At 44.8% G+C, this 18,125-nt stretch overlaps 1 protein-coding gene across 1 annotated transcript in view; it reads left to right on the plus strand.

The window, feature by feature from the left end:
• Window positions 1-7,795: 7,795 nt before the first annotated feature.
• LOC139159273 (zinc finger protein 721-like) overlaps window positions 7,796-18,125 on the plus strand; it is a 37,335-nt gene continuing 27,005 nt past the window's right edge. The window contains exons 1-3 of the mRNA XM_070736607.1: window positions 7,796-8,608; window positions 12,714-12,843; window positions 15,824-17,128. Coding sequence (XP_070592708.1) covers window positions 7,919-8,608; window positions 12,714-12,843; window positions 15,824-17,128 — 2,125 coding nt within the window. The 5' untranslated portion in view covers window positions 7,796-7,918. The remainder of the gene's footprint in view (window positions 8,609-12,713; window positions 12,844-15,823; window positions 17,129-18,125) is intronic.

Here is an 18,125-nt window from a genome sequence, read left to right on the forward strand (position 1 = left end):
AATCATGTATTTTACTATGTGTATATAGATATATATCCACTAAAACCCTCATTGTGTATTGGACAAAATAAAATAAATAAATTAAGAAAAAACCTTGAGCCTACTGAGATTTGATCTGCCAAACTGCCAGTAAAATTGGGGGAACACTGTAGTGCTATGGTGCTTGGGGAGAGAGACCGTTTGGTGTAGTGGTGAAGGTACCATACAGGAAATAAGGAGATTGTTGAGTTCTTGTCACACCTGAGGCACAAAGTCAGCAGTGAGAGTTTGCAACAGTTGGTCTCTCACAGTCCTGGGGAGGAGGCAGCGAAGGCAAACCACTTCCAAAATTACAGATTACACATTAACAGAGTTTGAAGGGGCCTTGCAGGTCATCTACTCCGCGGTTGGCAACCTTAAACACTCGAAGAGCCATTTGGACCCATATTTGGAGCAATATGGAGCCCCAGCAGATGGATGAAAAAGCCACATGTAGCTCCAGAGCCACGGGTTGCTAATCACTGATCGAGTCCAACACAACCACCATCACCAAGCAGGAGACCCTACACCATTTCTGACAAAATGGCAATCCAATCACCATATCCACCCCCGTCCCAGTTAAAAGCGGTGTTCCCCAAGGTAGTGTACTGGGACCAACACTCTTCATTCTCTACATCAATGACCTTTGCGATTACATCACAAGCAACTGTGTCCTCTTCGCCGACGATGTAAAACTCTTCAACACCACCGATAACACAACTACTCTCCAAAAAGACCTTGACACTGTTTCTAAGTGGTCTAACACATGGCAACTTCAAATCTCAACTAGCAAATGCTCTGTCCTACACATTGGGAAAAAGAATCTGAACTCCAAATACGAACTGAATAATCAAATTATCACAGATAATCCCCACTCGGTTAAAGACCTTGGTATACTAATAACAAAAGATTTAAGTGCCAAAGCCCACTGCAACAATGTAGCCAAGAAGGCTTCAAGAGTTGTAAACCTAATCCTACATAGCTTCTGCTCTGGCAATCTCACACTACTTACCAGAGCTTACAAAACTTTTGCCAGACCCATCCTCGAATACAGCTCATCTGTTTGTAACCCACATCGCATCTCAGACATTAACACCCTTGAAAATGTCCAAAGATACTTCACCAGAAGAGCCTTTCACTCCTCCACTCGAAATAGAATACCCTACGAAACTAGACTTTCAATCCTGGTCCTAGAAAGTTTAGAACTAAGACGCCTTAAACAAGATCTAAGTAATGCCCACAAGATCATATGCTGCAATGTCCTGCCTGTCGGCGACTACTTCAGCTTCAACCACAACAACACAAGAGCACACAACAGATTTAAACTTAATATTAACCACTCCAAACTTGACTGTAAAAAATATGACTTCAGTAACCGAGTTGTCGAAGCGTGGAACTCATTACCGGACTCCATAGTGTCATCCAAAACCCCCCAACACTTTACCCTTCGATTATCTACGGTTGACCTCTCCAGATTCCTAAGAGGTCAGTAAGGGGCGAGTACAAGTGCACTAGAGTGCCTTCCGTCCCCTGTCCTATTGCTCTCCTATATCTCCTTTACCTTTCTTCTATTCCTATATTTCTTCTTCTATTCTTTCATTGAAATGTTCTATTACTATACCTTCTTTTCTATTATTTCTTAGATATACTTTTACTATGAGTATCTCCTCTATAACCTTCATCATGTATTTTACTATGTGTATATAGATATATACCCACTAAAACCCTCATTGTGTATTGGACAAAATAAATAAATAAAAATAAATAAGTGATGAAGCTCCCACAACCTCCCCAGGGAAGCTGTTCCACTGGTTGATTGTTCTCACTGTCAGAAAATTTCTCCTTATTTCTAGGTTGAATCTACTGCTTGGTCAGTTTCCATCCATTATTCCTTGTCTGGCGTTCAGGGGCTTTGGAAAATAGCTTGATCCCCCTCCTCTTTGTGGCAGCCTCTCAAATATTAAAAAAAGCTGCTATCATGTCTCCTCTGGTCCTCCTCTTCACTAGACTAGACATGTCCAGTTCCTGCAACAGTTCATTGTATGTTTTAATTTCCAGTCCTCTGATTATCCTGGTTGCTCTTCTCTGCAATTTTTTTTCTAGAGTCTCAACCTCTTTTTTAGAATATGGTGACCAAAACTGGATGCAGTATTCTAGGTGTGGTCTTGTGTAAAAAAAACTGCAGGGACTTGTTCAGGCAGTTGCCAGCAGTCAACACTTTTTCAAATTGGAAAAAAAAATCAAATCAACCTTATGCAAGTCCCTTAGAAACGGGGAGAGATCGACTGTAGACAGTCTAAGGTTAAAGTTTTTGGGGTTTGGGGAAGAAGCCACAGAGTCAGGTAGTGCATTCCAGGCACTGATCACTCTGTTACTGAAGTTCCTATTTTCTGCAGTCGAATTTCGAGCCGTTTACATTGCGTTTGAATCTATTGTGTGCTCTTGTGTTGTTTCGGTTGAAGCTGAGGTATTCATTGACAGGTAAGGACATTGTGGCAGATGATTTTATGAACTGCATTTAGATTTTATTTATTTATTTGTTTGTTTGTTTGTCAACTACATATTGGGGGTATGTAAAGATATAATAATATAATAATAATGCTTCCCAGAGGAGGGCTGGTGGAACGCAGTGGGGTAGGAATAATGGGTGGAAGATGAACAAAGAGAGTAGGAGCTTTCTGACGGTGACAGTGATCAACCAGTGGAACAGCTTGCCTGCGAAGGTCGTGAGAGGTCCAACTCTTTTTTTTAAATAATATTTTTTATTAATTTTTAACAAGTTTAATATACACACAACATAAAACAGTGCGTCGTGAAATGTGCCCACCACCCCGGCACACACACATACCCCACCACCAATTGGGGGTGTTTCTTATATAATCCACTTTGACCCAAGAGCAATATATCTATTTACATATTATAGAGTGATTCCAATTTATTTCTTGTAGGCTTGGTCTCGGATTCTACTCATCATATATCGTCATACCTTGTCCCACCGTCCCATCAGTTGTCTCAATTCAGTTTCATTATCCAAATTTATCCTTTTATTTATTTATTATTTAGATTTGTATGCCGCATGGTCCACCATGTACCTATACCAATTTTGCATTGTCCATTTTGTCACATCCTTCCAACCCAAAACGCTTGAGCGCTTTCTATTGCTGCTTGTTTTATTTCTCTAAATTCTCCCGTCGCATTGCTTTTAACTAGTACTGCCATTTCCTTAGTGATTGTCCATTGTATGTTTAGCATTCTATTAATATCCTCTTGCACTTTTTGCCAAAATTCCTGCACTATCGGGCATTCCCAAAACATGTGCATAAACACTCCTTTATCTTGACACCCATGCCAACAAATATCCCTGGTAGCCCTTCACTGTTCATATTTATTTTTTATTTATTTTATTTATTTATTTTGTCCAATACACAATGAGGGTTTTAGTGGGTATACAGTATATCTATATACACATAGTAAAATACATGATGAAGGTTATAGAGGAGATACTCATAGTAAAACATATCTAAGAAAGGATAGAAAAGAAGATATAGTAATAGAACATATCAATGAAAGAATAGAAGAAGAGATATAGGAATAGAAGAAAGGTATAGGAGATACAGTATAGGAGAGCAATAGGACAGGGGACAGAAGGCACTCGCCCCTTACATACTAGTTTAAATACATGATGTACTAGTTTAAATAAATAAATAAACATTAGGACAGGGGATGGAAGGCACGCTGGTGCACATGCACCCCCTTAGGAATCAGGAGAGGTCAATAGTTAGGAGATGATACTACAGAGTCTGGTAGTGAGTTCCATGCATCAACTACTCGGTTACTAAAGTCCTAATTCCTGCAGTCCCGTTTGGAGCGGTTTACATTAAAGTTTGTATTGTTGAGTGCTCGTGTGTTGTTGTGGTTGAAGTTGAAGTAGTCCATGACAAGAAAGGGTCAAATCGAAGAGGACGTAGCTCTTAAGTTTTCAAAGCCCAGTACTGTATTATCAAGTCTTCATTTTACACACACAGAGAGAAGGAACTTTTTGGACCCCCATTTCCCATTCACACCCGCAGCCCCAACTCGCCTTCCTCGAGTTTGCAATTTCGCGCCAAGGGGGGGGGGGGGGGGCGCTTGAAAAGGCTCCCCAGATTTTCCCGCCGGCGCCGCAATGGTTAAAAGGGTCAGCGAGCCCCGTCGCTAGAGAGGCAGGAAACGTGGAACAAACGGGGGAGGCAGAGGGGTGCGGGGCAAAGGGGTCCGGCTGGCTCCGGAATCACTGCACTTTCCTGTCCCGCGGTGCCCTTGGGGGGGGGGGGGGGTCGGGCACCGGCCGTGGGAAGAACGGGCAAGCGGAGGATCGCTGAGCTCCGGTGTGTGGAAGCGAGGAAGGCGCTCCGAGCAAGAGGCGAGGGGCGGGCGGAAACAATCGCGCGTGGGGGCAAGCGAGGGGGGCGGAGTGGGCTTCCTTGCCTTCTAAACCCACGCAATCCCCCCCCCCCCCCGAGGGAGAAATGCCTTGGCTTTCTTTTACTAAAGCTACCCCATCCTGTTGGCAAAGATCGAAGCTGATACCTCGCCACTCCAAAAATAAAAGCCCCTGGTTAATGGGCTTTGCTTTGGGACATGAATTGGGTGGGAATAGAATATTTATCTTATTTTTATTTATTTATTTATTTATTTATTTATAATACATGTTTATACACATACATACATACATACATACATACATACATACATATTTATATATATATATATATATATATATATATATATATACACACATATATATATACATTCATACATTTATTAAATTTGTATGCCGCCCCTCTCCGTAGACTCGGGGCGGCTCACAGCAGTGATAGAAACAATGTACAATACAAATCTAATAATACGAAGTTAAAAACCCATAATTTAAAAAACATGTACACAACACACCATACATAAATTATATTGGCCTGGGGAAGATATTTCAAATCCCCCATGCCTGATGGTAGAGGTGGGTTTTGAGAAGTTTACGAAAGGCAAGGAGGGTGGGGGCAATTCTGATCTCTGGGGGGAGTTAGTTCCAGAGGGCCGGGGCCGCCACAGAGAAGGCTCTTCTGGGTCCCGCCAAATGACATTGTTTAGTTGACGGGACCCGGAGAAGGCCAACTCTGTGGGACCTAACCAGTCGCTGGGACATACATACATACATATACATATACATATATTGTCCAATACACAATGAAGGTAATAGAGGACACTTTCAAGGAAATAGAATTAGAGAAAGAAAAGAAGAGAGAATATAGGATAAAATAAATCTATGAGAGAATAAGGGGCGAGTACAAGTGCACTAGAGTGCCTTCTGTTTCCTGTCCTATTGCTCTCCCATATCTCCTATGCCTTTCTTCTATTCCTATATCTCTTCTTCTATTCTTTCTTAGATATGTTTTACTATGAGTATCTCCTCTATAACCTTCATCATGTATTTTACTATGTGTAAAATAAATATATACCCACTAAAACCCTCATTGTGTATTGGACAAAATGAATGAATGAATGAATGAATGAAAGAAAGAAAGATAAATGGATAGGAGAGAAGATATATGGGATATAGGAGAGACAATAGGACAGGGAACAGAAGGCACTCTAGTGCGCTTATGTATGCCCCTTACTGACCTCTTAGGAATCTGGAGAGGTCAACTGTGGATAGTCTAAGGGTAAAATGTTGGGGGTTAGGGGATGTTGTGATTCAGTCTGAGGCTCCTCAGGGAACGGCTGGAACTCTGCCGGCTCCATGCTCAGAGGGGGAGGACGAGGAACAGGAGGAGGAGGAGGACCAGACAGACGGGGAAGAGGAATGCCAGGACGAAGAGGAGGGAGAACAGCCTGAGACCCCCGGGGGGGAGCTCTCCCCAGCGAGTAGCCTGGAATCCTTAGATGAGAATGTACAAGCCATCATCGATATGAGGCAGAGAAGGGCAGCACAAAGAAGGGGACAATTAGCCAGGTATTTCCATCCCTAATAGGCAACAGCTGGGTTTGGGTGTGGTTCTCCTCAGAAAGGTTGAAAAGGCAGGCCCGCCCTTCCTGTATTGTGGAGAGTTATCTTTTGGGAGTCCTGTGACCTTGCTTCGATCCTTGGCATTTCTGATTCTGGTTTGTGGCCTCAACTGCTGAAAACCTGGGGGAGGCGTGGGTTTTATTATCTACAGTGGGGGGTGTGCCAGCAAGAAGTCTGTTGTATTGTCTGGCCGTCGTGACTCTTCTGTGAAGCCTCATAGCATTCCAGTTTATAAGAACAGTTTTTGTTCTCTGTGTTTGTTTTCCAAGATATAAAGTGACTTTGCTTTTTACCAGCGTGTCTGGCTGCTTTTTTCAGTTGGTGTTGAAGTCTGGGAGCACCCAGACAGAACAGTATAACTTTCCACCAACCACCAGACACCTGGTTCACAATTTGGAGGGGTGGTGTGGTTGTTTATTCTTCAACAACTCTATTACTAAAGTCGTATTATTTACAGTCAAGTTTGGAGCGGTTAATATTGAGCTTGAATCTGTTATGTGTTGTTGTGGTTGAAGCTGAAGTAGTCGTTGACAGAATAGAATAAGAATAGAACAGAACATAGAATAAAATACAATATAATAGTGTAGAATATAAAAGAGAATATAGAAGATAAGAGAACATAATATATAGATTAGAATAGAATATGGAATAGAATAGAACAGAATAAAATACAATATAATAGAGTAGGATATAGAAGAGAAGAGAACATAATATATAGATTAGAATAGATATGGAATAGAATAGAACATAGAATAAAATACAATATAATAGAAGAGAATATAGAAGAAAACATTAGAATAGATTAGAATAGAATATGGGATAGAAATAGAATAGGAATAGAATAAATAAACATGGTGAGTAATAATCTGAATGGTTGCTAAGGGAATGGAAAATTGCAATTTAGGGATTTAAAGTGTTAAGGGAAGGCTTGTGATACTGTTCATAGCCAAAAATGGTATATTTACTTCTGCATCTCTACTTCGCGGAAATTCGACTTTCACGGGCGGTCTCGGAACGCATCCCCAGCGAAAATCGAGGGAAGACTGTACAGTGATTCAATTTTAACAACCATGGCATTGTAAATGGGGTGGTAGCAGTGGGCGCAAAATCGCTTTTAACAACTGTCCTGCTTAGCCACAGAAAAGTTGGGCTCAATTGTGGTTGTAAGCCGAGGACCGCCTGCATGTATGCCTGTATGTATTTTATTTTGAACTGATGAAGATTGTGGTCGTAAGCATAGTTCCCTCTAAGCTGAGCAGTGAGCAATCGCTCACTTAAAAATCATCATCAACTCAGAGGTTTCCAAATTTGCCCAGAAGCCGAGAGGGAAAGAGTGAGAGGGAAGGAGAGAGAGAGGAAGAGAGGAAGAGAGAGAAACAGATAGAAAAAAGAGAGGAAGGAAAAGAGAAAGAAAAAGAATGGAAGTAAGGAAGAGAGAAAGAAAATCAAAATCTAGTTTGAAACTAGCTCAACTATTTAAGTGGCATTTTGATATTGATAGAGTTGCCCTATTATGAGCTCACTGTTATAGACACACAGTACAGTATTTTATTTTGAAATTCTCTGAGGCAAAACAGGGTGGGTTTTTTGTTTGTTTGTTTGTTTGTTTGTTTATTTACTTATTTATTCATTATTTCTGTGCCGCCCAGTCCCGAAGGGACTGCCGCTCAGACACTATACTTTTCCGCCCACCCCCCCAAAAAATTAGAGGGAACACTGGTCGTAAGTCGAGGACCGCCTGCATGTATTCCTGTATGTATTTTATTTCGAACTGACGACGATTGGCTTTCTTTTCCTGCAGGCAGGGGGTTGGAGTCTTCGGAGAGGGGCGGCATACAAATCTAATAAACTAAACTAGAAATGGAGAATCAGGAACCAGTACGAAAAGTTCAAAGAGGACGGAAAAATTCTCATCCGGTTCAGCTCAGAGCCATCCGCGACTTCTCGGTTGGACGAGATTCCGAGTTTGTTAAGCAGGAGCCAGAAGAAAATCTCGAGCAGCCTTGGGACGTCCAGTGGCAGGATTTCCTGAAGGCCACGCAACCCTCTCGTTCCGGACGGAATCACACTCAGCTACCCAGGCCCGTCCTGTCCGTGGACCATAATTCCCGATCCTCATTGAAGGAAACCACTGATCTGAGTCCAAGGCCAGGGAGAAAAAGCCTAACCCGGCTTCTGCCAGGCCCCATCAAAGACCGCCGAGACTTCATTTCTTCAATGAAAGTGAAGGAAGAAATTTGGGATGTGGAAGAAACCTTCGCCTCCGATACGGAACGGCAGCGGTTCAGGGAATTCTGCTACCTGGGAGCCAAAGGGCCCAAGGAGAGCTTTTCCCAGCTGCAGGAACTCTGCTGGCAGTGGTTGAAGCCCGAGAGACGCACCAAGAAGCAGATTCTGGACCTGATAGTCCTGGAGCAGTTCCTGGCCATTTTGCCCCCAGAGATGCAGGGCTGGGTCAAGGAGGGAGAGCCAGGAAGCTGTGGCCAGACGGTGGCCCTGGTGGAGGATTGCTTTCTGAGGGTGCAGGAGGCTGGTGGACTGCAAGCGAAGGTAAGCACGGCCCTGCTCCTCACCTGAAGGCAGTTGGAGATCAAACCGACATTAACATATCGTATTTTTCGGAGTACAGTGATACCTCGTCTTACAAACTTAATTGGTTCTGGGACGAGGCTTGTAAGGTGAAACGTTTGTAAGACGAAACAATGTTTCCCATAGGAATCAATGGAAAAGCGATTAATGTCTGCAAGCCCAAAACTCGGGGCGGCATACAAATCTAATACAGTGGCCCCTCATGATACGAACTTAATTGGTTCCAGGAGGAGGTTCGTAAGGTGAAAAGTTCGTAAGATGAAACAATGTTTCCCATAGGAATCAATGGAAAAGCAAATAATGCGTGCAAATCCTTCAGTAAAATCCCAAACTTTAGAAGGGAGGCAAACAGAGGGCAGCGAGGAGCAGCTAAAGGGGGCGGGTGGAAGAAGCAAGGCTAGGCTAAAGGGTGGGTGGGAAGGAAGAAAGGCAAGGGGGGCGCCCCTCCCTTTTCTTTCTTCAAAAGACACCGTTTCAAGCTGCCCCTCCCTTTTCTTTCTTAAAAAGACACCGTTTTAGTGCTTTTACAAGCATGCAAAATGTTTACTCCTCTAAGCTGCCCCTCCCTTTTCTTTCTTAAAAAGACACCGTTTTAGTGCTTTTACAAGCATGCAAAATGTTTACTCCTCTAAGCTACCCCTCCCTTTTCTTTCTTAAAAAGACACCGTTTTAGTGCTTTTACAAGCATGCAAAATGTTTACTCCTCCAAGCTGCCCCTCCCTTTTCTTTCTTAAAAAGACACCGTTTTAGTGCTTTTACAAGCATGCAAAATGTTTACTCCTCTAAGCTGCCCCTCCCTTTTCTTTCTTAAAAAGACACCGTTTTAGTGCTTTTACAAGCATGCAAAATGTTTACTCCTCTAAGCTGCCCCTCCCTTTTCTTTCTTAAAAAGACACCGTTTTAGTGCTTTTACAAGCATGCAAAATGTTTACTCCTCTAAGCTGCCCCTCCCTTTTCTTTCTTAAAAAGACACCGTTTTAGTGCTTTTACAAGCATGCAAAATGTTTACTCCTCCAAGCTGCCCCTCCCTTTTCTTTCTTAAAAAGACACCGTTTTAGTGCTTTTACAAGCATGCAAAATGTTTACTCCTCTAAGCTGCCCCTCCCTTTTCTTTCTTAAAAAGACACCGGTTTAGTGCTTTTACAAGCATGCAAAATGTTTACTCCTCCAAGCTGCCCCTCCCTTTTCTTTCTTAAAAAGACACCGGTTTAGTGCTTTTACAAGCATGCAAAATGTTTACTCCTCTAAGCTGCCCCTCCCTTTTCTTTCTTAAAAAGACACCGGTTTAGTGCTTTTACAAGCATGCAAAATGTTTACTCCTCCAAGCTGCCCCTCCCTTTTCTTTCTTAAAAAGACACCGTTTTAGTGCTTTTACAAGCATGCAAAATGTTTACTCCTCCAAGCTGCCCCTCCCTTTTCTTTCTTAAAAAGACACCGTTTTAGTGCTTTTACAAGCATGCAAAATGTTTACTCCTCCAAGCTGCCCCTCCCTTTTCTTTCTTAAAAAGACACCGTTTTAGTGCTTTTACAAGCATGCAAAATGTTTACTCCTCTAAGCTGCCCCTCCCTTTTCTTTCTTAAAAAGACACCGTTTTAGTGCTTTTACAAGCATGCAAAATGTTTACTCCTCTAAGCTGCCCCTCCCTTTTCTTTCTTAAAAAGACACCGTTTTAGTGCTTTTACAAGCATGCAAAATGTTTACTCCTCTAAGCTGCCCCTCCCTTTTCTTTCTTAAAAAGACACCGTTTTAGTGCTTTTACAAGCATGCAAAATGTTTACTCCTCCAAGCTGCCCCTCCCTTTTCTTTCTTAAAAAGACACTGTTTTAGTGCTTTTACAAGCATGCAAAATGTTTACTCCTCTAAGCTGCCCCTCCCTTTTCTTTCTTAAAAAGACACCGTTTTAGTGCTTTTACAAGCATGCAAAATGTTTACTCCTCTAAGCTGCCCCTCCCTTTTCTTTCTTAAAAAGATACCGGTTTAGTGCTTTTACAAGCATGCAAAATGTTTACTCCTCCAAGCTGCCCCTCCCTTTTCTTTCTTCAAAAAAGGGGAAAAAAAGAAACCCCTTCATCCCAGCAGCAGCTGCTTGGGTTCGTAAGGTGAAAATAGTTCGGAAGAAGAGGCAAAAAAATCTTAAACACCGGGTTCGTATCACGAGTTGTTCGTAAGACGAGGGGTTCGTATCTTGAGGTACCACTGTATATATATATATATATACATACAGTGGAACCTCGACATACGAGCAGCTCTACTTACGAGCTACTCGAGATAAGAGCTGGGAGGGGAGCGACATTTTTGTTCGCCTCCCGAGCTCACATTCGGGATACGAGCGCCAAGGAGCTGTCTCCTGAAGCCGAACACTAACTTCCGCTTTCGGCTTCAGGAGACAGCTCCTTGGCGCTCGTATCCCGCGTGTTTTAAAAGGTTGCAGCCGGCCTGGGGGGCTCGGGGGGGTGCTGGCAAGCCCCCCAGGCCGGCTGCAACCTTTTAAAACACGCGCGCCGCTTCGCAGCTCTCTGCTGAATCCGGAACGCTAACTTCCGCGTTCGGATTCAGCAGACAGCTGCGAAGCAGCGCGCGTGTTTTAAAATGTGGCAGCCGGCCTGGGGGGCTCGGGGGGAAGCCCCCGAGCCCCCCAGGCCGGCTGTGACGTTTTAAAACACGTGCGCTGCTTCGCAGCTGTCTCTGAACGCTAACTTCCGCGTTCGGCGGCAGCGGTTTTTTTTTTTTGTTGCACGGATTAATTGACTTTACATTGTTTCCTATGGGAAACAATGTTTCGTCATACGAGCGTTCCGACTTACGAGCCTCCTTCCGGAACCAATTAGTCTCGTAAGTCGGGGTTCTACTGTATATATATAATGTTTTTAGCTGAAATTTTAAAATTAAGGGAGACTAGGATGGAGCCATTTCGGCCTTGTTCTGGCCTCATCAGCTAGCCACACCCTTCCTTACTGGGATTCGATCTGGCAGCCTCTGCCTTGTAAGGCAGAGAATTAGCAGTTGAGCCACCAGACCTTGATCCCTCCAGCTCTGTACCAGGGAGGGGCTATATGGTTTTTTTTATGTCGGATCACCCTGGTATATTGAAGGAACGTCACAGCTCCTTTTTGCCTCTAGGCCCAACCCAGGACCATTTCAAGGCAGTTAATTTATTCATAGCCAACAAACTATGTTCTGTATGTATCAAATGTTTTTAGCTGAAATTTTAAAATTAAGGGAGACTAGGATGGTACCATTTCGGCCTTGTTCTGGCCTCATCAGCTAGCCACACCCTTCCTTACTGGGATTCGATCTGGCAGCCTCTGCCTTATATATATATATATAAAACCCCATCATTTAAAACTAAACAACACATAACATACCAAACATAAAGTATAAAAGCCTGGGGGAGGTGTCTCAGTTCCCCCATGCCTGGCGATATAGGTGAGACTTGAATAATTTACAAAAGACAAGGAGGGTGGGGGCAGTTCTAATCTCCAGGGGGAGTTGATTCCAGAGGGCCGGGGCCGCCATAGAAAAGGCTCTTCCCCTGGGGCTCGCAAAACGACATTGTTTAGTCAATGGGACCTTTTTGGTCGCTGGGATTCGTGCGGTAGCAGGCGGTTCCGGAGGTACTCTGGTCCAATGCCATGTAGGGCTTTAAAGGTCATAACCAACACTTTGAATTGTGACCGGAAACTGATCGGAAATCTTTTCCTATTTTTCCCCCCTTCTTTTCCCTTTAACTGGTGTTACAGCAGAAGGAACAGATTCGTCTTAACTGAGGAGGAAAATAAGGTGAAGAGAAATTTGTCTCTGCCTGCCAGAATTCCATTGGTAGCCATCTGGCTAGCGCCCTGTTAGTATGTGAAATTGTGGCTCAGAGCAGTGTTTCCCAACCTTGGCAACTTGAAGATATTTGGACTTCAACTCCCAGAATTCCCCAGCCAGCAAATTCTGGCTGGGGAATTCTGGGAGTTGAAGTCCAGATATCTTCAAGTTGCCAAGGTTGGGAAACACTGGCACAGAGGACCCTGTGGAAATTACGCTTGCACTACGCTTGCAACTTCGTTCTTATTTCAGGTTTCCTGTCCTGGGGAAGAAGACACTGCCGTTAATTCTTCTAAACCAGAGCAGACTCCATCAGAAGCGTTGAATAACCATCCCTCCGGAGAAGGCGAGAAAGAGAGCGACGAAGAGGCCCCTTATTTAGGTAAGAGATAAGGTCCTTCCATTTTTACTCAGAACGTTCAAAAGAAATTACAAGTAGTCTTTGGCTTAAAAAATTTCATTTAGTGACTATTTGAAGTTTCAACAGCACTGAAAAAAGTGGGTCGTATAATCAGAGGTGATATTCTGCCCGTTCGCACTGGTTCGGGCGAACTGGTAGTCATGAGCTGCGGGAGAGCCCACTCATCTACCCGCCCTGGCTCTAGGCCAGTGATGGCGAACCTATGGCACGGGTGCCACAGCTGGCACGCGGAGGCATATCTGCTGGCACGCGAGCCGTTACCCTAGCTCAGCTCCAATGCCAGGCATGGGGGAGTTAAGATATTTCTTCCCCCTAGGCCATTACAAGTTATGCATGGTATGTTTGTGTGTATGTTTGGTTTTATAATAAGGGTTTTTAGTTGTTTTATTAATTGGATTGTTATATGCTGTTTTTTATCATTGTTGTTAGCCGCCCCGAGTCTACAGAGAGGGGCGGCATACAAATCCAATCAATCAATCAATCAATCAATCAATCAATCAGTAAATAAATAAATGTGCATGTGTGTGCCAGCCAGCTGATTTTTGGCTCAAACAGAGGCTCTGGAAGGGTATGTTTGGTGTCCAGAGAGCCTCCAGGGTGGATGGAGGAGTGTGTGTTTTCGCTCCTCTGCATTTGGAGTCTGGGGAGGCAAAAAACGAGCCTACTGAGCCCACCACAATTTTGGAAACAGGCCATTTCCAGCCTCCAGAGGGGGGGTAGCAGAAGCTGTTTTTGCCCTCCCCAGGCATTGAATTACAGGTGTGGGCACTCAGGCATGCGCGATAGCATGCGCCCACGCTCTTTCGACACCCGAGAGAAAAAACGTTCGCCATCACTGCTATGCCATCCAACTTCTGCAGGTTTTGAAACCACGAGTAAGATTGCATTTTTGATTTGATTTGATTTGATTTGATTTGATTTGATTTGATTTGATTTGATTTGATTTGATTTGATTTGATTTGATTTGATTTGATTTGAATTGAATTGAATTGAATTGAATTGAATTGAATTGAATGCCGCCCCTCTCCGTAGACAACAATGATAAAAAACAGCATGTGACAATCCAATAATAAAACAGCTAAAAACCCTTATTTATAAAAACCAAACATACACACAAACATACCATGCATAACTTGTAATGGCCTAGGGGGAAGGAATATCTCAACTCCCCCATGCCTGGCGGTATAAATGAGTCTTTAATTTACGAAAGACAGGGAGGGTGGGGGCAATTCTAATCTCCAGGGAAAGTTGGTTCCAGAGGGCTGGGGCCGCCACAGAGAAGGCTCTTCCCCTGGGGCCCGCCAAACGACATTGTTTAGTCGACGGGATCCGGAGAAGGCCAACTCTGTGGGACCTTATCGGTCGCTGGGATTTGTGCGGTAGCAGGCGGTTCCGGAGGTAATCTGGTCCAATGCCACTTTGAATTGTGACCGGAAACTGATCGGCAGCCAATGCAAGCCACGGAGTGTTGAGGAAACATGGACGAATCTTGGAAGCCCCACGATGGCTCTCTCGGCTGCGTTCTGCACAATCTGAAGTTTACGAACACTTTTCAAAGGTAGCCCCATGTAGAGAGAGGTGCAGTAATCGAACCTCAAGGTGATGAGGGCATGAGCGACTGTGAGCAGAGACTCCCTGTCCAAATAGGGCCGCAACTGGTGCACCAGGCGAACCTGGGCAAACGCCCTCCTCGCCACAGCCGAAAGATGGTGTTCCAATGTCAGCTGTGGATCGGTGAGGACGCCCAAGTTGCATATATGTGTATGCTCACATTTGTGAACTGGTAGGGAGGGTAAGTGAATGCCACCTGTGCATGTACTGTATTTTTCAGAGTATAAGACGCACCTTAGTTTTTTTGTAGGAAAATAAGGGGAAAAAATCTGTCTCTGGGAGACCTGACCGGTTGCTGAGATACATGAGGCGGAAGACGGTTTCTTTAAAAGATGTTTTACCTCCCTTTGCTTAGATAACCGCTGTTGCGTTTCTCCATCAAGGCCATTTATATATATATATATATAAGGGATGAGGTCTGATAGCTCAACTGCTAATTCTCTGCCTTACAAGGCAGAGTCCACCAGATCGAATCCCAGTAAGGAAGGGTGTGGCTAGCTGATGAGGCCAGAACAAGGCCGAAATGGGACCATCCTAATCTCCCTTAATTTTAAAAAAATTCCAGCTTAAAAAAACATTTCACCTATAGATATATATATGTGTGTGTGTGTGTGTGTGTGTAGATTGTTCTGAGTTCGGGTTTTGCCCCGTGTAATATTCGGCAAACCCAAACTCAGAACAATCTACATACATATACCCGTGAAAATCTAAGAATATATATATATGTGTGTAACTTTAATAAAACCACTTAGCTTTCGTTAGTGTGCTGCTAACTTCGTCAAATGCCATGGCATTTTAATACTCTGACGAAGTTAGCAGCACGCTAACGAAAGCTAAGTGGTTTTATTAAAGTTTCTATGTTCCGGTGATCGAGATGGCTGCTGCCTCATCATTCACATATATATATATATATGTCTATGCGACGTTTCGGTGAAATTACATTCACCATCATCAGGCTGAAGTTGTAAGCTTCGTGCTGCTGTAAATATAGTTTTACAAAATATAGTTTTACAAAACTATATTTACAGCAGCACGAAGCTTACAACTTCAGCCTGATGATGGTGAATGTGATTTCACCGAAACGTCGCATAGACAATCAAAATATTACACGGGGCAAAACCCAAACTCAGAACAATCTACATACATATACCCGTGAAAATCTACGAAAACAAATATATATATATATATGTGTGTGTGTGTGTGTGTATGTTTGTTATTCATTCATTCATTCATTTATTTATTTATTAGATTTGTATGCCGCCCCTCTTCATAGACTCGGGGCGGCATACAATTCTCTCCTAGTCACGATTCTTCTCCTTCGTACCTCCAGGCAATGACCAAGGTTACGAACACGAGGAGGAGGCCTTCCCCTTTGAAAGGCACACGCAAGTAGGCCTCAGCGGACTGTCCTTGGCAAGACTCAATGGGAAGTTCTATCAGGTCTGTGGACTAGAAGAGGTGGCAGGAAGCGAGACTCATCGCGAAATCCACCAGGGAATCCCGTCGGGGATCCCGGCTTCTTTTCATGAGAAAAACCTACGAGAAAACATCTTCCCGCCGGGACCCCAGAGAGATAAGAGAAAGAAAACAGGTACCGCCAGTTGGGGGACAGTTATGGACCATGGTTTTGAGTTTCCTCTGAACCGGAAAATGCAGAAACTCTACTCGTGCGCCTACTGTGGGAAGGTCTCTAACAACAGCGCGCATATGATCATCCACGAGAGGACTCACACCGGCGAGAAGCCGTACAAATGCTCGGAGTGCGGGAAGTGCTTCAGCACAAACTGCAACCTGTTGAAACACATGCGGGTTCACACGGGGGAGAAGCCGTATCAATGTCCCGAGTGCGGGAGGAGCTTCAGCGACAAGGCCTCACTCATCGTGCACGAGAGGACCCACACGGGGGAGAAGCCCTACGAGTGCCCGGCGTGCGGCAAAAGCTTCACCTCCAGCTCCAACCTCATCACCCACAAGCGGGTGCACACCGGGGAGAAGCCCTACAAGTGTTCCGAGTGCGGGCAGAGCTTCGTTCACCGCCCGCAGCTGGTTATCCACATCCGGACGCACACGGGAGAAAAGCCGTACGAGTGCCCCGAGTGCGGGAAAAGCTTCAACCAGAAAGCCGACCTGGTCATCCACCGGCGCATCCACACGGGGGAGAAGCCGTACATGTGTCCCGAGTGCGGGAAAAACTTCATCTCCAGCTCTTACCTGCGGAAGCACGAGCGCCTCCACGCGGGGAAGAAAGCGCCCGCCGCGGGCGAAGAAGGCTACAAGTGCAGCTACTGCGGGAAGAGCTTCGTCGGCCGATCCAAGCTCCTCGTCCACCAGAGGACCCACACGGGAGAGAAACCCTTCGAGTGCGCCGACTGCGGGAAGAGCTTCAGCACCAGCTCCAACTTGGCCAACCACAGGAGGGTCCACACGGGCGAGAAGCCGTACCAGTGCTCGGATTGCGGGCAGAAATTCAGCACAAACTCCAACCTGGTCAACCACCGGCGGGTTCACACGGGGGAAAAGCCGTACAGGTGCGCCGACTGCGGGCAGAGTTTTGGCCACAAAGCTTCTCTCCGGAGGCACGAGAGAACCCACTCCAGAGAAGCCACCAGATGCCTGCTTGGAACGGGGACAAAATGTTAAAAACCAAACTTATAGCCGCGCGGAAAGCGGTAGAGTCCTGGCTCACTGAGTCAGCATCACTGGGAATAAACCCTTCATGGACAGGTGTCATTCGCTGCCCTACTTGGAGATATCAGATATAGTCGTACCTCTACTTACAAACTTAATTTGTTCCGTGATCAGGTTCTTAAGTAGAAAAGTTTGTAAGAAGAAGCTATTTTTCCCATAGGAATCAATGTAAAAGCAAATAATGTGTGCGATTGGGGAAACAACAGGGAGGGTGGAGGCCCTGTTTCCTCTCAGGAGATTCCTAGAGAGGCCCCATGGAGGCTTCTCCCCACCTTTTCCGGCCCTGTTTCCTCCCAGGAGATTCCTAGAGAGGCCCTACGGAGGTTTCCCCCTGCTTTTTCTGGCCCTGTTTCCTCCCAAGAGATTCCTAGAGAGGCTCCACGGAGGCTTCCCCCTGCCTTTTCCGGCCCTGTTTCCTCCCAGGAGATTCCTAGAGAGGCCCCACAGAGGCTTCTCCCTGCCTTTTCCGGTTACAGTTTTGGAGGTTCGGGTTTGTAAGTAGAAAATGGTTCTTGAGAAGAGGCAAAAAAAAAATCTTGAACACCTGGTTCTTATCTAGAAAAGTTCATAAGTAGAGGCGTTCTTAGGTAGAGGTACCGCTGTGTAGGATCTGCTACACCAGTGGTAGGCAAAGTTGGCTCTTCTATGACATGTGGACTTCAACTCCCAGAATTCCTGAGCTAGCATGATTGGCCCAGGAATTATGGGAGTTGAAGTCCACAAATTATAGAAGAGCCAACTTTGCCTACCCCTGTGCTACATGACCAGCCTGTCCTATCCCTCTGATCTGGGATCCATCAGCTGCGTTTCCAGAAGTTATTGGAAAATTCCCTGGCAGGATGAGAAAGCAGCAGCCACAAAGGCATGCAGTCTGTGAGCTACACTTCCCCTGCGCATGCTTACTTGGAGACAAATTCAGTGGGGCTCTGCCAAGCCCCTAATTT

Source organism: Erythrolamprus reginae, chromosome 2 (genome assembly GCF_031021105.1).
Source record: "Erythrolamprus reginae isolate rEryReg1 chromosome 2, rEryReg1.hap1, whole genome shotgun sequence".
NCBI classification, from domain to species: domain Eukaryota; kingdom Metazoa; phylum Chordata; class Lepidosauria; order Squamata; family Dipsadidae; genus Erythrolamprus; species Erythrolamprus reginae.